The sequence below is a fragment of the Erpetoichthys calabaricus genome, chromosome 12 (genome assembly GCF_900747795.2).
Source record: "Erpetoichthys calabaricus chromosome 12, fErpCal1.3, whole genome shotgun sequence".
Taxonomy (NCBI): domain Eukaryota; kingdom Metazoa; phylum Chordata; class Cladistia; order Polypteriformes; family Polypteridae; genus Erpetoichthys; species Erpetoichthys calabaricus.
In genome coordinates this window covers 18,488,221-18,509,426 of record NC_041405.2, presented here as the reverse complement: position 1 = coordinate 18,509,426, position 21,206 = coordinate 18,488,221, and the positions used below count along the sequence as shown (strand labels likewise).

General features: G+C 35.9%; 1 protein-coding gene across 6 annotated transcripts in view; it reads right to left on the bottom strand.

The window, feature by feature from the left end:
* LOC114662950 (myocardin-related transcription factor A-like) overlaps positions 1-21,206 on the bottom strand; it is a 147,584-nt gene that overhangs the window by 36,431 nt on the left and 89,947 nt on the right. For all 6 annotated transcript variants that reach the window (XM_028816694.2, XM_028816695.2, XM_051934420.1 and 3 more), the window contains 3 exons: positions 7,116-7,171; positions 4,608-4,683; positions 3,634-3,795 (listed from right to left, as the gene is read on the bottom strand). In XM_028816694.2, coding sequence (XP_028672527.1) covers positions 3,634-3,795; positions 4,608-4,683; positions 7,116-7,171 — 294 coding nt within the window. The remainder of the gene's footprint in view (positions 1-3,633; positions 3,796-4,607; positions 4,684-7,115; positions 7,172-21,206) is intronic.

The window sequence follows — 21,206 nt, the reverse complement described above, 5'->3', positions numbered from 1 at the left end:
GTAATTTACCTGAACACATACTGTTTTTTTTTTTTTTTTTTAATTCATGCAGCAGCAGAGTCTGATTTATACAACTTTACTTTTATAATAATTGTGCAATATATTAATTTGATTTGATTTCTTATTGATGGTTCTTTAATGTACATAAGATAAAAATATAATCATTGTCTTGCAGTTTACTCCTCAAATATCCATCCCACTATCTGAGTATATGAGAAAGTCGAGGGGAGACCACTCTCGATTTTTGAAAGTAAAACGCCACTGATCGAGAGACTGACAAGGTCATCATACAAGATCAGCATATTGTTACTGATCAATCACTTTTGCTTTAAAAACATCATTTAATAATGAGGTGATACAAACAAAGGTAGGAAGGTGAAGAGAGTCTGCCAACTAAGTGATGAAAAACTAAACATACTAATGGGTTTTTGTATTTATTCTATATTTATTAATTTATCTTTTTTAGTTCATATTCACAACTCAAAATACCTGATGTTGTAAAAGTAATCCACTACCAGAATTATATTTTAAAAAATTTGTCTTTCTTTTTTCAATGTTTCTCTCTCTCAATGTAGTTGAAATATCATATTCTTTTTGTTCCTAACATAAGCCATATCATACATATTGCATACAAGGGATTTTTCCTGCCTTGCATCCAAACCTGCTCCAGGCTCCAGGTTTCCTGCAATCCTACTCTGGATAAACAGGTTTAGATAATGTACATTTTTAATCACAGATGCTGTCTCCGTCATTTTGTGCCTGTCCATACTCTTATTACCTACTCTTGCCCAGAACATAGTAGATTCTGTTTTCTGATTTTTTATATCTTTTCAGGCCTGCAGGTGGCAAAATTCTGTCTATAAATTGTATGTGCCTGAGATAGAATCAGAGATCAGTACGGCTGGTAGAAAATAACAAAGCTCTGCATATTGTCGCTGGAGCAGGGAATGTTGTGTGCTGTAGACATTTAGAATAAAAAACCCTCAAACCTTAAAATTCACCTAAATTTCATTACAAATTGGCCCACATTGTGCAATAAAAGAAAAACATAAAAAGTGCCAACAGTCAGCACAGATTTGTTCTGCACAAATGACATAGAAAATATTTTAAAAATTATAAAATTGTGTGAAATTTTTCATATTCAGTACCTGGTTTTGATTATGCTTGTTTTTAACAGACAAAAACAAAACCAGATAGTGCAAGCTTACTATACTACTTTGTTTACTAACATTAAACTCCTATTATATCCATATCCATTAAGTGTACAATTCTGTCTGATTGTGACACAAAACTAAGCTGCATAGGAGCTCCATGCCATAATTACTAAAACTAAAACTGAAACTAATAGATATAAAAATAAAATAGAAATTTCTTTGTGAAATAAAAACTAAAGTAAAACTAAAAATACACGATGAAAGATAATTAAAGCTAAACTGAATTTCCAAGTAAGGTCAGAAAAACTATAGAAATAAAAACTAATATAAAAAGGAAAAACTATAATAACCTTGATGTCAAGGACAAAATTCAATTTCAGGATCACATGATTACCATTTCTAACTGGGCACATGGATGTCTTGCGCGCTTCTGAAATGCTTGCAACTATCACCGAATGTGTAAGAAAGAAAGCCACCAAGAGTCTCAATAACTTTCTGACTTGTTCTATTTAGGTCGGTCCTCTCAACAATAAACTTTTACCAATGCAGTGCTATTTGAAAGCCACTGACTTTTTTTGCCTCAGCTAACAAGAAAGAACAAGAATTAATTTTTCTTTTTATCAACATAGTATTGTGACACAAAGTATAGTCTGTTAATAATAATAATGATAATACATTTTATTTATATATCACCTTTCTCATGCTCAAGGCACTTACAGCTTCATGGTTTTCTTTTTCACAATATGTCTGCTATTGGACACTTCAGTAATAAAAAATATGAATTTAAGAAGAATTCTGGCAACCTGAATTGTACTTCACCACAAAAATATTGGCACATGTTCTTAAGAAATGTCTAGAGTGAATCTTTATTATATATGGCCCAGAACTATAGCAACAGTACCACTTTTACCATTGTATGAGTAGTATGTATACGCTTTGTCTGTTAAGCATCATGGCATGCCTCACTCATATAGTCAACATCCGTACGAGCGTATGCTGTTTACTGCAGCATTAGCATTGTGACTGTGTGTGTGCGCGCGTGTATGTGTGTGTGTATGTGTGTGTGCTCGCTCGCTTGAGTGTGTGTATGTGCACGCGTGCGCTCGTGTGTGTGTGTGTGTGTGTGTGTGTGTATGTGCTCATGCGCGCGTATGCTGTGACGTGCGAGTCCCCGTCTTGCACACTAAAACACGAAGCTGAGTCTCAGTACTTTAGCAACACCAGCTTTATTCAGCTTGAAACAGCAACAGCGCGGTTATTTATTGTAGCGGGATCTGCCGCTCTCCTATACACAGCCACAGCAGTCAGGCAGGGCCCTGCACATTTATAATGTTCCTTGTATCACCCATCGATGGCAGGCGCTTATAGCATGTCTGCGATCTTTTCGGATTCGCTTTTACGGCGAACTGCTACAGCGCTGGGAGACTGCGATTGCTTTGGGACACTCTTCCGCGTGTCGTCCCATTGGGTGCAATCCCACAAGAGTTTAGAAACTCACTCACACCAGCCATGATTCTTTTCAAAGGTAAAGTGCAGGTTAATTTGTTTTATGTATTTTTACTTTATATTTTGTATTAATCATTTTTATATGAATAGTTTTGGGTTGTGGAACAAATCATCTGAGTTTCCATTATTTCTTAAGGGGAAATTCACTTTGATATACGAGTGCTTTGGACTATGAGCATGTTTTCGGAACGAATTATGCTCGCAAACCGAGGTTCCACTGTACTCCCTAAATAGCACATTTTAATATATTTCAATCATACACTGAACCCAGAGCTGTCAAGGTAGGCTCAGGCTTCCCTACAACCCTGAATTGCACTAAGTAGGTTTGAGAATGTAATACTATGTTAAACTGAGGGTATTTACAATAAATTCCTACCTTAAGTCATTCACATAATAGTGAATAACATTTAACAGTAGCTTCTTATGACTATTAAATTAAAATGATAAAAAGGTCGGTCTTACCATGAGCACGTTTCTAAAAATTGAAATGAAAGTAAGGGATTTGCAGGGGGATGTTTTAAGATGATGCATAGTACCTTATCTTGCTGTGCAAATACAAGTTTCAGGAGAACAGAAAATGCATTTTATTCACTGAGATAATGTTACAGTTTTTTCAGCTATCTAAATTGCAAAAAAGTCTAAAGCTCCTTAAAATTACTACTTCATTCAGGAAGCTCTGATTTTGCTGTCAATGTGTAAGTTTAAATTAGAAACAAAGGATGCAGATTTCTTAACCTATAAACGTGAAACATGCTCTTACTTTAAAATAATTTAGCGATTTGGGGTTCCCTGTTAACATTTAAAACACCTTCCTTTTAAAGGTATTTCTCCTAAAAATAACCTAAAATATTGCAAAACATTGTACAACCCAAAAATAATAATAAAACAATCAAGTTTCTCAAGTTTGTTTCTTGTTTCATGGAAAGGGTCCACATACACAGAAGAGATGGAAAACTACTGAAGCTCTACTCACCTATGATAGCCTCTTTTAAACTGGAGTCAACCGGTAAAATATTTTTTTCAATGAGCTCCATTGGCCCAGGCCTTTGAGAAATCTTCTCATTCAGGTCATCAGCCAATCGAGCTCTTTTCAACTTGAGCTGCTTGGCCTGCAATGATGGTTCAGCAGATGTTTCTGAAAATTAAATAACAGTAATTGCACATAGCTTAGAAACAGAAAATTAATACAATTTTAAGTGGTTAAAGTTTTGAAGAAACATGTAGTAGAAGCTAATTAATTTGAATGTTACTTCAAATTCAAAGACTGATTAAAAGAATATCATCAGGAAAAGACCAAAGCTGCTCTTTTTACTGTCTTTATTAGCGTCTCATTAAAAAGTGAAATTAACTGTTTTCCATCAGAAGCTTTGAAGTTTTAAGCAACTAGACTAAAATGAACTGTGACTAACAAAATCTTTATCAGGACAGCTTTAACATTAGTTTCAAGTGGTAAATTGATGAACTAAACATCAGGTCATTCTGTAAAATTTCAGTAGAGTCAATCAGGACAGGAGGGTCCCATCCTCATTTTATGTCAAATAGGGGAATGCTCAGCATAGAGCCAGTGCTTTTCAAAACATGCCAACTTCGTGGCAGTCATCTCACTAGCTATAAAAAACGTTTGATCCTTCAAATTAGCATTTTATTGTAAAAAGGTTGTGTCAGTTACCAGCACCTTTCAAAACACAGTCATTGTCTAATGATCACAAGAAATGCAACACATTACTAGGGATACATTATGAAATCAGAGATTAATCAGGCAAACATGGAAGGCAGCGCTTCAAGATTTCTGTGAAATACAGATAATTCTCTGTAACTTTAGGTTTATCATACATTTTCCAAAAACATAAATTACAAAACAGGAGCTTCAACACAGCTTATTTCTGGCACTGTTCATGTTTAATACATAGACAGAACAGCAGGAAGCATTATTGACTACTAACTTACCTTCAAGAATGTGCATTCTGACCAGCTCTGACCTCTCAGGTCGAGTCCTGATCTTTCTTTTCAAGTAATCTTCAGTCTATCAAGGCAGAGGATCAATTAATAAAGGTAAAACAATGACACAATGGCACATATATAGAGACCTCATAAACTGGATAATTATTATAAATTAAATGTCTAACCTATCTGGTATCACAGCAGTCAGATATGCTAAGCATATTAAATGAGCATGATATTTATAATTAGCATTTCACAATTCAGGCAAATTAAAACAGACACGAAGATAAAAATAATTGAAAATACAAAAAAAATCTAAATTGTCAGAGACCATATAACTATGGAGTGTTGAATAAAATAACATTCAATACTAAGCATTTGGAGATAGTGAATTAGGAAGTGCAACGGATTAGCAAGGAGGAAGTAAGGACAGCTATGAAGAGGATGAAAAATGGAAAGGCTGTTGGTCCAGATGACATACCTGTGGAAGCATGGAGGTGTTTAGGAGAGATGGCAGTGGAGTTTTTAACAAGATTGTTTAACGGAATCTTGGAAAAGTGACAGGATGCCTGAGGAGTGGAGAAAAAGTGTAGTGGTGCCGATATTTAAGAATAAGGGGGATGTGCAGGACTGCAATAATTACAGGGGAATAAAATTGATGAGCCACAGCATGAAGTTATGGGAAAGAGTAGTGGAAGCTCGGTTAAGAAGTGAGGTGATGATTAGTGAGCAGCAGTATGGTTTCATGCAAAGAAAGAGCACCACAGATGCAATGTTTGCTCTGAGGATGTTGATGGAGAAGTTTAGAGAAGGCCAGAAGGTGTTGCATTGCGTCTTTGTGGATATGGAGAAAGCATATGACAGGGTGCCTCGAGAGGAGCTGTGGTATTGTATGAGGAAGTCGGGAGTGGCAGAGAAGTATGTAAGAGTTGTACAGGATATGTACGAGTGAAGTGTGACAGTGGTGAGGTCTGCAGTAGGAGTGACGGATGCATTCAAGGCGGAGGTGGGATTACATCAGGGATCGGCTCTGAGCCCTTTCTTATTTGCAGTAGTGATGGACAGGTTGACAGACGAGACTAGACAGGAGTCCCCGTGGACTGTGATGTTTGCTGATGACATTGTGTTCTGTAGCAATAGTAGGGAGCAGGCTGAGGAGACCCTGGAGAGGTGGAGATATGCTCTAGAGAGGACAGGAATGAAGGTCAGTAGAAACATGACAGAATACATGTGTTTAAATGAGAGGGAGGTCAGTGGAATGGTGAGGATACAGGGAGTAGAGTTGGCAAAGGTGGATGAATTTAAATACTTGGGATCAACAGTACAGAGTAATGGGGACTGTGGAAGAGAGGTGAAAAAGAGAGTGCAGGCAGGGTGGAATGGGTGGAGAAGAATGTCAGGAGTAATTTGTGACAGATGGGTATCAGTAAGAGTGAAAGAGAAGATCTACAGGACAGTAGTGAGACCAGCTATGTTATATGGGTTGGAGACGGTGGCACTGACCAGAAAGCAGGAGACAGAGCTGGAGGTGGCAGAGTTAAAGATGCAAAGATTTGTATTGGTTGTGACGAGGATGGACAGGATTAGAAATGAGGACATTAGAGGGTCAGCTCAAGTTGGACGGTTGGGAGACAAACTCAAAGAGGCGATATTGTGTTGGTTTGGACATGTGCAGAGGAGAGATGTTGGGTATATTTGGAGAAGGATGCTAAGGATAGAGCTGCCAGGGAAGAGGAAAAGAGTAAGGCCTAAGTGAAGATTTATGGATGTGGTGAGAGGAGACATACAGGTGATGGGAGTAACAGAACAAGATAGATAGATAGATAGATAGATAGATATGCAGAGGACAGAAAGATATGGAAAATGATAATCCACTGTGGCAACCCCTAATGGGAGCAGCTGGAAGAAGAAGAAGACGACTAAGCATGGTGGTCATACCAAGGTGCCCTTAACAAGAGCACATGGTTGCTTTCAAAAGCAGAATGTTGCTGCAGTGTATAACCAAACAGCTCACAGAAATGTGCACTGCAGCTGGAATTCTGGAGTTCTTCATACAAAGGTAGGCATTTACTTTCATCAAAGAGCCACACAATACTCACTGGTTGTTAATGTATGTATCCACTGCAGAAGTTTAATATAAACCTAACTTTACATAAGCTTTTGGAGATGGGAGTGCTGGGAATTACGCAGTTTTAAAAATTATAAAACTACTTTTGTAACTGTAAACAGAATATAACCTTTTCTCTGCAGTAGTCACGAAAGCAAGGGATGTATAATGTCTTCTGCATTTTCCTTGATGTCGCAATAACTGTCTGTTTGGCTAGGCTCTGTGAATTCCATCTACTTACATCATCAGCTCCCCTTGCTTGCATTCACCCTGACATTTCTGAGAGGAACACATACAGTATGTGGAAAAACTGAACAACCTCTAAACTAATTATGAGGACAAAAAAAAAAGAGAGAGAGAGAGAGAGAGAGAGAGAAAGAATCAAACCAAACAAAGTTCCTGCTTACCCGGGCTCGTTCTAAACTTCTTCTTTGTTCATGAAAGGCAGCAGGACTTTTCAGAGCTGATGAAGATTATAGGGGAAAAAGAGGAATCCCAGTCAAATCAATACTCTTGAAAACACACCTTACACCCAGTATTAATAATGCAGACATGATTCAGGAAAATACTTACAAGAGCTGGCGAACAATACATACACTAGAATTTTGGAAAAAGAGAATCTGAAATCTGGGTAGGGTTGTTGTGTTTTCTCAATTCTGCTTACCTTCTACATATTTCAAAATTGGCAAACAATTGGCAACAAAAATTAAGAATTAATGGTGGTCATCACCATTATATATAGTATTATAGTATTTACCAAAGTCACAGTAATCTGCTAGTTGTAGTGCACAATACAATAAACAAACAATGCACCTCAGGGAAATAAATACAGTTTGACCAGAATACCTCTCAAGTTACAGGTAGTTCTTCCAACATCTAAATAGAACTATAAAAATGTAGTAACACAGCAAGAGATTTATTATTAACATGAAACCTGGACATTTTTTCCTCACATAGGCAAGAAAAGTACAAAGGGTGACTAGAAAAGTATGAGAAATAAATGCCAATGGTATCCACATGGCTTTTGGTTATTTCTCAAGAATAGGAAAATTTGCCAGAAAAGTTAGATCTGGACTTGCTGTTCAAGTACAGCGAACCACCTGGGATTTCTTTTTAAGCCTGAATCAACCACGCCTCACAAAGCATTTCCTGGCCCTCTGCGTCAGCTAACAGCACAGAAAGCACAAGTCTGACAATTCAAAAAACTTTCACTCTGAACCTCCAGGGCTCTTAGAAATGAACTAACTAGAACTGTTTTCATGAAGTGTTCTATATCATGATAACTGACCCAATCAAATACATTTAGAGAAGAATGAAAATAGGAAGAGAGCTACTAAAGAAATGACAGTTTGCAATCACAAATGCCATGGTGGTACTTTATGGAAGGACACATAGCTAGCCTGATAAATAATAAAGATAAACACGAAAAAGACGAAAGTCATGAGTATGAAGAGAAACAGCAAAATGGACATCAGCTGAACATTGTTGTAGAGAGAAGACTAAAGAAATGTAATATTTAGATTTGCTTTCTTCAGAGATGGTAATGTGAAACAAGGAGATTAAGGTAAGTATAGCACTAGATGAGCATGGTCCAGGCAAGGGTTGAAAAAGCCTTGAGTGACCAAAGTCCTTAAGAAGATCATCATGAAAACAACAGTTTGTGGCATGGCACTTAAACTACAATTCACAGACATTAACATTAAGGAAGGAAGAAACACTGAAGCAGGCTGAAGGTATTTGAAAGACAGACATAGAAAAAACATGGTAACATTAGCATGCAAGATAAATGAATAACTAAAATTTACAATAAATAATCCTTTAGAACACTGATGTACGACACTAACAAAAACATTGGTTGAAACAAATTAAAAGAAAAAAAACTTACTGAGACAAACATTTGTGGGCAACTTAAATAAATCATATGGGCAAAGGAAATCTGAAAGGGGCAAATATTTTTTGATTTTTTTTATTGTTATCACATAAGAAGAAATAGGATTAGAAAAATAGTGAAGAGCAATTAAGATTGAGAAAAGTAGAAAGATTCTATTACCTTCAACAAGAATATGAAGGAGGATGATTACTATGAATGCAGACACACGCTAATTAAAAACAAAGACAACTGTTTTTTAAGTATCATAATTGAAGACGGCAGACATTTGTTCCATGAATCCTGATAAATTAGCAGCATAATCTTAAATGTCCCACCTGACTTCACTTTAAACTCATCTTAAAACTTTAAATCTACTTTTGTGCATGTCATAAAAATGTTTTTTGGTCATTAAAAAAGCATCATCAGAGTCTAGTTACCTTACACTATAGGGAACACGTTAATCTGTAAGCCTTCATTACTTTGTGGTTGAAATATTAAGTTTAAACTTAATGGTTTTTCGATGTACAATATTAAGTCATAAAACAATGATATAGTTTAGAATTCTTTCCCCCTAGTAGCTTTAACTTCAATGCCTGTCAGTTTAAGAAATGCATTCAAAAATTCAGTTACTTACTTAGTTTATCTGTTCACATTTCATTTTATTCTTTTGGGTTCATAAATGCAATGTAATACCATTTTTAAATTCTTAATATCTCCAAATTTCCTACATAACAGTCACATGCATTTTGGAATCCACTTCATAAGCCTGTACATGATATTACTTTAGACTTCGTGTTTAAAGATGGAATGATAAATCATGTCTTCTCTAGCGCTTAAAAATTTTCAAATAAGCTCTAACCTTTTAATGGGATGTTTCATTAACTTATTTTCTTGAAGATGCCTGCTGAATCTTACTAAACTCTATATTTATATTAACGTATATGCAATGCTTTTTCTTATAAACAACCTTGACATAGCCACTCTACAAAACAATTTGATCACGTCCTGCAGGACAGAATAAAAGCCATGTCGCATAACAAAACGTTTCCAGCAATTTTCAGTCATACACTTAATGTACGTAATCTTACAGAGTCGTGAAAATCAGGGGTTGGGTAGTAATGCGCAATCTTAATCAGCAGTCATGTAGTCTGACATGCCTAGCAATTTGGTACAGCTAGTCAGCAACTCGCCCGATTTTGTATTAACTCGTAAGAATAGACCCTGTGTGCATGAAAGTTGAAAACTAATGAGCACCCACGTAAAAAAGTACAGGGCATATGATGCAGTGATGAGGAATAAAGAAGTTACATGTTTCAGACCTCGCAACCGAAGGGAGGCTCATCTGTCTGAAGTCTTGTGTTTTATGCCCGATGTAAGAATGTTGAAAATAAAAAACAAAAAAGGCAGAGATTGAGGCTGAGCTTGTCATACTTGTAAACACTTAATGGAGCACCAGCTCTGTTGGGCAGTATAGTATTATTGGCTGTCAGAAAAAGAGGCAAGCACACAATTCTTTGAAGGTTTTAAACTGTGCTGGAAAGCAGTTAACTAGTCGGGTATTTTGAAATCCCTAGAGGTTTCTAGTCACCTATATTGACACAGTCAGATGACAAGATCAACAACTGCAGTCGTCAAGTTTGACATAGAGTTATTCATTGCAGTTAAAGACCAGGTATGTAGTGAAACCTGGTGGCATGGGTGCTTAGAATTTGCAAAGCAGCAACCAAACTGGTATGTCCTGACTGCAAAGTTAACTTAGATACCTCAGCTTACAGAACTGTTTTTCAGGTGGTTTATCCTCACAGTAAACAGAACAAGATTTTTCATGACTTGGAATTACCATCTATACACACCCTCACAAAAGCTGGACTACAATTCAATACATGCATAAAAATTTAAATCAAACAAACATCTGAAACCGTCTTAACAAATTTTTTTTTTGTTTATAGCAATGCATGACAGAGATGATATTAGTTCACTTAATGAAGTTGTGCCAGAGATGACTGTGTAATCCTAATCTTCATGACACCACCCAAAACAAAAAAGAATGACAGACAAACACAGGCGGGTCACCTAAGCTAAAAGAAACAGATGACGTTCCCAGGAGGCCAAACACGACACCTCCTGAGAGAAGGCCAAATCTGCCCTTAGCTGCCAAAAGTGAAGACAGCTCAAATTTCATGCCAACCTTTTCAGAGGAAGGTACTTCCTAGACATCAACATGTATGCTAGCAGTTGAGGGGCATAGAACTGGACTGGGGGAATGTGAGGGTTTGACATGTGGCCAGCTGACGATACATTCAGAAAGCAGGTGTGCTACTATAATAGTGCTGCTTTGCTTTACGAGGTAAGGATGTTGAAAGGAATATGACAGAGACAAGCTTTCCTTTTGTCTATTTGCCTCCCCACCACTTCCTTAAGTCATTTTAATGATACCATGTGTTGTGGATGTTCAGAAAGAGATCAGCTTGTGTAGGTGAGCAGCTGTTTCACTGATATAAATCACCAGTTAAGCAGGGTCATGATAATTTACAACAAACAAAAATGCTTATATTTAGGGATGGATTAGGGAATAGTTAATGTCCAAAAACATTTGTTCTATGTACAAAAGGAAACATTTGTGGTCCAAATCCATTTAGCAACTTCATTAGCTGCATTAGATACAGTAATTCTTAGAAAAAGAATGCCAGACTAACATCAATTCTACAATTACATTGCAGGTTAACAGAAATGACAGACCAGGAGGGCTGAGTGAGACAAAACCTACCTTGTCCAGTTTCACAAATGAATCCCTTTGGCAGAACAAAGCTTTTAGGGAATAATTATTCTTTATTTTCCTTCTTCCCTAAAAGAAGCTTCCTCAAAAGCTCATCTACTTCTGTAAAAATCACATAGTTTTAGGCTGCTTAAAAAATGCGTTTTTCACTTTTTGTGTGGGCACCATGTTCTGCAGCTCCATGATAAAGACTTCCTTGATCCTCTAACCTGTTTTTCATATCATCTTTTTTTTTTTTGTTACTTTTAGTTTGACAAATCTTAGCTGATCTGCATCACCCAATAGCTGTCTTACAATCCAGCCATGGAACCAACGTAGGACATATTTTCAAGCAGATATACTCTTATTGGCTGCTTCTGTTCATGATGATTATTTACTTCACCCTTCTTTATTCTAAACAGCATTCAATATATTGGTGTCGATGGGTATCATGACATTATCTCTCTGAACCTTTTTATTTTTCTGGCTGTTATACTCTATATGAAGAACAAATATAAATGGTCCTCTCTAAGTCAGGTAGAGGTTGAGGGCCAAGTTTCAGATTGTCCTTGGGAAAATATCATATTTCCTAGCTTCCATTTTTTTTTTGGAATCTGGTTTTTTTTATGATGTTTTTTATTAAATAAAACATAGTTAACAAAATATTCTTGTGTTTTCTCACAAGATAAGACTATTGCAGGCCAAATAGTGAAGAAGCTCTACATTTCTGACAAAACCTTACTGCTGTAATGAAAATGTCCACTGTCAAACATGCATTCCTTAAATTCTATCTACTCCAACACTCCCATTTCAGACAGTTACCTTGTTAACAATGAAAGGGACAGCCCTGAGCTGGAAAAGAATGAACCCAGAAAGGTACCAACTCATTAGGCAGTTGGCTAAATGTGTAGTTTTTGTTCTTCCAGTCTTTACTCATCTGATTCCAACCTTTTCAACATTTTATTTCTGTCATTACATGCATTAGTTAACGCTTCACATGATAACAGAAAGGGGGGCTGGAAAATGAACTGAACTACAGAAAAGTGATGCTTATTATATATTAGAAAATGAAATAAACATAATACAACATGTAGTCATAAAACTCTGGGGGATTTCGGATGCAATGTAATACGTTGGTTGGTTATGTTTCAATTGTATGACATGACTGTCTAGGCTAGTTTAGTATTACAATTTAGATTTGAGCTATTGTTATATTTCATATAACTAACTGGCACTGATGGAATGATAAGTCTCCTATAAATATGTTTAGAAAACTTTGAAAAGCTGGGAATTGACACTGAAAAATAGAAGTAACAAAAATGATGAAAAAACTAACATTCATAGACTCTACAGACTGAGTGACCATTACTAAACTATGGTGGACCAGTTAGAGTGTAGCAATATACAGATCAACATAATATGACATCAGTTTGTGAATTTAATGCAGTTTCCATGTAAGTCAACAAGAAAAATATATACATACAGTACATTCTAATTTAAACTTGGTTATCAGGAGCTTAAAAAAGGTAAACCATAATGTAGCTGTAAATTACTGAAATACTGCAAACCCACATATAATTCACAGCCAACTTGATGAAACAAGACAAGCTTCTGTTTAACACCATATTCTCCAATGCTCTTTCCTCTACATTAACCACTCAGTGTATTATATATTCAGCTATCACTGCTCAAAAATAAAAGCTGCAATCAAGATGGCAGTACAGTTAGCAGTAAGCTTAGTGTCAAAAACATTATCACTCTGCTTCCTCTTTCTCAACAGAGAACTGAAAGCAGCATCCCCTCCTTTTCACACCAAATGAACAGGAGCTATAGTGATTCTTCATATTTCCCTTTCCAAATGTGTGCAAAAGTCTGTTCAAGAGATTTAGTGTGGATCTGCTCCTTAATAATGGCACAACCAGGCTGAACCACAATGGAGATGTGGAAGCCCTATATCCAATTCCTCTAATGGTCCACACACCTTCTGATAGAAGACTGATCATTTTACCACCCTTACACTGACTGCAGAAATTTTTACCAATTTTATTTATTTTTTTTTTTTTTAAAAAAAGGTCAGTGGTGGTAATGACGAAGACCCTGAGATCTTGCTTTTGCATCTTATTTCAGCAGGGTCCTGGTGAGAACCTCTCACACTGAAATAATCCGATGCTCCTAATCTATTATGCCAGGGATTTAATTATGGATCATTCTGTGTATGTTTCATTATTTCAAAGTAGCACATATTAATTTAGTGAAAATCCATACAGTTAGATAGGTGAGTAAATGTGTCGGAAAAAAATTAGCATCTATGAAGGGTTTTACAGTGCATCTCAAACACTTAGAAATGAATGAGTAGAATCTTTAAAGAAAACTTTGGCAATGAAAAATCCTCTGTACTCAACGACATCAGAGGTTTAAAGAATTAACACAAAGCCAAATGAGTGCAAGCTACACAGGAACTTGAGCATTTCTGCTTCTCCTTCTCACTTCATGTCCAGCGCTTAACAGATTGACCTTTGTGGCGGTCCAGGACCTGTACACGCTGCTCAACTTCAGCATCTCTAAAGAATGCATTCTTGTAGTTCCTGTTTAACTGTGAAGAGTGAGATATTTAAAGGTTGCGCATAACAGACGGATGAAAAAATAAATCTGGTTGAATTTTATGTTAACTTTGCAGTTAAAAGAAATTACAGCTGGTGAAATCTTTTAGACTTTCACACCAATACATAAAAAAATGTATGGGTGTCACTGTATAAATTTTACATGAGATGATACTCTTCTCAACCAAACTAACTGAGCAAGACATTCCTAAAATTATAATTACAAATACCCTTCACGATTCTATCTGCATAAGCAGTGTGAGAATTGTTATTAGTGTTGTCAGTTTAAGTGGCAGGGCTTTGTGTCCCTACCGCATTTGCAGATTTCTAAATTGGAACACTAATGTTAACCTATGCTAACAATTCAAGTGCTAATATTTAACCATACTGTGGTATCAAGATGACCTTTCATTTAAAACGCATTTCTTATTCAACTACTATTACTTTGTGACTTGCTGCAACTCTGCAAGGTAGTGTGGACCTAAATAATGCATTACCTTTTTAGCATTGCTTATGTTTGCCCTTCACTCATGAGAGGAAAGAAAACAAAATCAGTTGTAAATGCTTATCTGTTGTGGTTATAATAATCTACAACAAAAACATTTATCTCTATAGTACATATTCTTTCAAAGAATGTAGCTCAAAATGCTTGACAATATGTCAAAGAATGACTTGCAAGGAAATAAAAACAAATTAGAAATAGATATGAATATAGATGAATAAATGAGATACCAAAAATAGTCAATAATAATAAATAAATACACACTTACATAACACATATACATATACAAGCAATAAGTGTTCTTATAGATTCCTTTTTATGTCCAATGATATGAACAGATAGCCAGGGAGGTCAGTGAAAATCAAATAAAATGAAAAACTCCAGGGACAAGATGATGAAGAGGGGAAAAAAAAAAACAATCTGCAGGAGTTCCAAAGCCAAAAGACCATCCAGCACCCAACGGGCATTCAACCTTACAAAAATATGATTAAGTAGCTCCTAACATTTTTTTAGAAGATTTAATTCAGTTAATCTTGTCAACAATTGCAGCATCCACTTTTATCCTAACATCAAATAATAAAAATCATAGTTGATCTACAGGACTGGTAATAGGTATCATCAGGCTTATACAAAAGCATGCTGCATTAATAGATTAAAAGAAGCTCATGAGGAAAGCTTAAAGCCTCTTTTAGTACCTTTCCACAAATTATTTAAAATATTTCACACCATCAACAAACAGAATGTAGCAATATAAATTTCCAGATATGAATACATGAAGGAAAAAAGGATGAAAAAAGTGACTATGGGGTCTTTTCATTTATGCCTTACTGCAGCCATTACTGAAAAAAATAGCTACTCCAAAATGTAACACTGGCCTAACAGCAGATAGAAAAAAAAATGCTATAGCCAATGTAATATATATAGTATTAGTGTTAGCAAATTATTTAAATATTAATAACTTTTTAATTTGTGAATATAATTAAAATATTTTCAATTAAAATGGATTTATAGGTACAGAATGACTGAAGGAAAAAGCTATATAATTCTGATACCAGGAAAGAAGCAAGAACTGATATTGAACAGACACTCTGACACATACTCAAACTTGCATAAAGCCCATTTAAAGTCACCGTTCAGTCTTCAGATATGAATGTGTAAAGTTTGCATTTGTAACCTTCAGCACCTTTTTAATTATAATAAATGAAAACTTTACAAAGACAAGAAACTGAGCTGTTGACCAATTTTGAAAATGTATTACATTTTACGGGCGGTACGGTGGCACAGTGGTAGCGCTGCTGCCTCGCAGTTAGGAGACCTGGGTTCACTTCCCGGGTCCTCCCTGCGTGGAGTTTGCATGTTCTCCCCATATCTGTGTGGGTTTCCTCCCACAGTCCAAAGACATGCAGGTTAGGTGCATTGTCTAAATTGTCCCTAGTGTGTGCTTGGGGTGTGTGTGTGCCCTGCGGTGGGCTGGCACCTTGCCTGGGGTTTGTTTCCTGCCTTGCGCCCTATGTTGGCTGGGATTGGCTCCAGCAGACTCCTGTGACCCTGTAGTTAGGATGTAGCAGGTTGAATAATAGATGGATGGATTACATTTTACAATCATTTAGGCTGTTTTATCATACAAAGCTCCTTCTAGAAACCAAAAATAATTACCATGTGGACAAAGTAATAACGTTCATGCTATTATAGACAAACACATGATTTCAAACTCTGAAAACAGGAGAGTTCACACCATTCAGTCAGTTTTGAGTGTAATTTTTGTACTGTAATGTTTTGCTGATAAACAGAAACAGACACTGCTGGGGTGTGAATGCATTTTTACCACAGAAATAACAGCGGCCTTCTATAATGGGACTCTGTAAAACATCTGACCGTACATTAAAACCATTCACTCCCTTGGAAGTTTTCGCATCTCATTTTTATATAATATTTAAAGAAAGTGGTTTTCATTTGGCTTTTTTGACACAGATCAACAGAGAAAGAGTCAAAGTGAAAACAGACTTCTGCAAACTGATCTAAATTAATTACAAAAATTAAACACAAAAAAATTGATCAGATAAGCATTCACACCATTCAGGTCAGTATTTAGGAAATACACCTTTGGCAGCCATGACAGGCTTGAGTCTGTACTGTACATACAGGTCTCTCTTTCCCGGTCTCTATCAGCTTTGCACATCTGGACACTTCCATTTTCCCTATTCTTCTTTGCAAAAATGCTCCAGCTCTGACAGGCTGCATGTTGATCGTGAGTGAGCGGTATTTTCAAGTCTAGCCATAAATTCTCAATTGCATTGAGATCTGGATTCTGATGTGGCCATTTCAAAACATCAACATTGCTGTTTGTAAGCCATTTCTGTGTAGTTTTAGCTTTACGCTTGAGTTTGTTGTGTTGCCTTGATAGAAAACAGGTCTTTTCCCAAGGCACAGGTTTCTTGCAGACTGTATCAGGCTTCCTTCCAGGATTTCCCTGTATTTCAATACATTCATTTTACCCTGATAGGTCTTCCAGAGCTACTACCATGCTTCATGGTGGGGAATGACATGTCATTGATAATGTGCAATGTTTGGATTAAAACCAAACAAGATGTTTAATTCAATACAAAAACACTCAATTTTGCTCTCATCAGAACATAGAACCTTCCTTTAGCTTATTTTACGGTTTCCTTCTGGCACACTCAATTTGAGATGTCATGTACATTTTTTTTCTCTTTGCCAAATTCTCATAAAGCTGCGACTAACGAAGTACCCAAGCAACAGTTGCTGTCTGCAAAGTCTATTCATTCTCAGTCAATGTAGCTTGTAATACCTTCAGAATATCCAAAGGTCTCTTGATAGTCTTTTTCCTGCATGATCACTGTTTTTATGGATGGACTGCTCTAGGCAGAATTACGGCTGTGCTATACTCTTTTGATTTCTTAATAACTGACATAACTGGACTCCAAGGGAAATTATGACTTGGACACTTCCTTTGTCTCTATACCCTGACTTGTGTTTTTTCATCACATTTTTGCAGAGTTATTTGGAGTGTTCATTTGTCTTTAGGTGTAGGTTAGACCATAATACTGTCACTAGAAGCTGGACCTTCCAGATGCAGAATGCATTTATACTATAATTAGCTGAAACCTAAGTTCACTTGACTTCAGACAGGTGATCTACATTTAACTACATCCTTTTCTTCTAAAATGAGCTGACTGCACCAGTGATGCTCCAAGTACAATTTAAGTGTGTCATATTTAAGGAGGTGAATACTTATCCATTATTTTGTGCTTAGGTCTGTATCTTTGCAGTGATTTGTTTTCACTTTGACAATAGAGTGTTTCGTTCTGTTCATCAGTGTCAATAAACCCAAAGGAAATGTATTGTGATTCACTGTTGCATAAAACAAATATATGAAAACTTATAAGGTGGTGAATACTTTGAATATTCGTTGAATATTCTTACAATCAGACATTCTTAGAAAACATTCAAAGAAGATGTGCCAATTTACTACAAACTGTGTAGACATCCAATTACTAGTTCACAGAAAAACCAGACTAAGCAGCATTGTCCATTATGTTACAGAACCAGATGGGCACATGTCAGACTTGGTTTAAGCACAAATAAATAAAGGAGATAAAAAACAAAGAATAGGTTCCCTGTGCATAGAGATTTTACTATCAGCTGTTGAGTGCAGATACTGTATATGTTTGCAAAGTTACTAAAAGAATTATCCATGTTTATGTAACTGGAATTTGCTTTATCTTGTTTACTCATTATCAAAGTAAATAAAAAATAAATCACCATAAATTTTGAAATGGAGAAGTTTAATTGAATAAAGAAAAAAAACTAACGAGGACTGAACAGTATAGTAATGTGAACAGTTATTTCAATGCTATTTTGCAACCAAATTAGTAAAGTTGCACTTACAGTATAACTTATCCCATCTTACAGCTTAAACAAGCCTGAAAGTTTTACATGCACAATGTTCATGGACAGTATGATGCATTGAAACTGGACTTTAAACCACAAGGCTGACATTTATACTGTGATCTTAACACATCAAGCGTCACTGATAGGATTCTGTATTTACTCTAAACAGCACAGTATTTTGCTGCTATCGTCTTTGCATTGGTTTAAAGGCTTCAACACCTCTGAAGACTGATATGATATGTGGAAAATAGCATTCAACTATCCTGTAGTCTAAATGGCAACAAATTAAATGCCTAAATACAACATAGATAGTTTGAATTCAAATTTTATATAAACATCTACAAGTAATTTATCAGAAAAAAAAATTCTTCAAAATAAACAGGAAAAACAACCACATGTTTCCTGAATTACTTCTCCTTTTAGCCATAATACGAATAAATGGTACAATCGCAGCAGTGACAGATGACAGCAATGTTATCTTGGAGCAAATAGTAATTTTACATTGTAGTGTTCTCACCCTTACAGTGCCTTCTAAAAGTTATGAGACTGTTCACCATTTCTCGGATTTCACTGAATAACACATCCTATGCTGAAATGTTGCTCTCTGCATAATTTTTTTATTTCAAAACAGTGGAATGCAATGCTATTTTTTAATGTCATATTTTTTTCATTTTATAAATAAAAAATCTTGAGATGGAAAAAAAAATTAAATAAAACTAACTTCCTGTGTTGTGGAAAATCAAAGTTTACATTGGTGAAATACAATTGTCACAACTACCTTACAATTCATCTTCTTCAGTGAATAATCCTTTAAGTTAAAAACTCAAAGTTGTTAGAGCTGAAAAAGGTGGCTCTATAAAATATTCAAGTGTGCTGATTGAATACTTATGCAAACAGCACATTTTCCTTGTTTCTAATTAAGATTGTTGTCTAACATAAAACATCATTATGTAAAAACAGATATTAATGCTTAGAAATACAAAATATCACAGAGATCATAACTGCATCTTAGGATTTGCTTATCAGCTCAATTAGAAAACCAGTCAAGGGTCTGATTACTTCTGTATGGCATTGTATACACAGCATGGTGGTGCAGGGGCAGGGCTGCTGTCTCACAGATCCAGTGTCCTGGGTTAGAAATGTGAACCTGGTCATTTTCTGTATGGAGTCGTCGGAATGTTGTGACTGAGTGGGTTTTCTTGCATTTGTTCTAACTTTCCTCCCCACCATCAAAGTGGGTGTGTGTGTGAGAGTGGGCTCTGTTCAAGGCTAGAAAAAAGTGTTTGACAATGTTATGTTTTATATATACTGTGTGTGTGTCATATTATATATATATATATATATATATATATATATATATATATATATATATATAAACATATGCACATATATACATATACACACACACACACACACATATCTATCAGCTTCTTCTTTCAAGTGAGAGGACTTGGCAGATGTTTGCATTGCCTGGCAGGTAACCATCCAAATAATCAGATTGCGATTCAGAACTAAGAATGTAATATTGTACTCCAGTCTTCACCCTGTCAAATAAGCGAACCAGCCGCCATGGCATAGTGTCGGAGGCATCGCCTCAAGGGCTGATGTCAGAGGCTCAATCTTTAGAAGGGGATGCAAAAGTATATATGCCTGACGAGCCCCAATAGGGGCAAAACGTGTATCAAGTACTCCTTGTATTATTTGGCAGATACTTATATATATATATATATATATATATATAAAACATTTATACATAAAACATTATAACAATCTAGATGAGAACAGGCCATTAAGCCCAGCAAAGCACCGAAGACTTATCCACTTAATTTTTCTAAAAAAAACAAAAAAACATCAAGCCTAGTTTTAGAAGTCACTAAAATCTTACTGTCTACAACACTACTTGGTAGATTATTCCATGTGTCCATGTTTCTCTGTGTAAACAAAAAATTCCTAATGTTTGTATGAAATTTACTCTTAACTACCTACCAACTATGTCCCTTTGTTCTTGTTGCGCTCATTTTAAAGTCATAGTCTCAATCCACTGTACTAATTCCTTTCATAATTGTAAACACTTCAATCGAGTCACCTCTTAATCTTCTTTTGCTGAAACTGAAAAGGCTCCACTCTTTTAATCTTTCTTCATAATTCATCCCCTGTAGCCCTGGAATCAGCTTAATTACTCTTCTCTGGTCTTTTTCTTGCTCTGCTATGTCCTTTTTGTATCCCAGAGACCAAAACTGCACACAGGACTCCAGATGAGGCCTCACCAGTGTGATATAAAGCTAGAACATAACCTGGACTTGAACTTTACACATCATGCTATATAACCTAATATTCTGTTAGCCTTCTTAATGGCTTCTGAACCCTGTCTAGAAGTTGATAGCATAGAGTCCATGATGACTCCTAAATCCTTCTCAAAGGTTCGATTTTTAGATCTCCCATTGTATATTCACAACCTAACATTTTTACTTTCTATGTGTAATACTTTACATTTACTGACATTAAGACTCACCTGCCACAAATCTGCCCAAGTCATTTACACCACAACATCTCTTTCAGTTTTATATTTGTTTAACACCACAATATGTAGCACAATTTACAAGCAATTTAAGCATAAACCAAAAAAAGCAAGCCAAAAAAGGGTTATTCAATTAAGTTATAGTTCACAAAACAAAGTGGCATTTTATCTGAATCTCCTTAAATCAGCAAATATCACTTTGTTGTGGACACAAGTGGCTTCTTGGTATTTTTTAAGTTCACATTTAAAATCATTTTTAAAAGATTTGGCAGGGTGTTAGGGTATCTTATCTTACAATGTAATCAGATAAGCGGCAGACATCAACACTAGTCTAGTGAGGG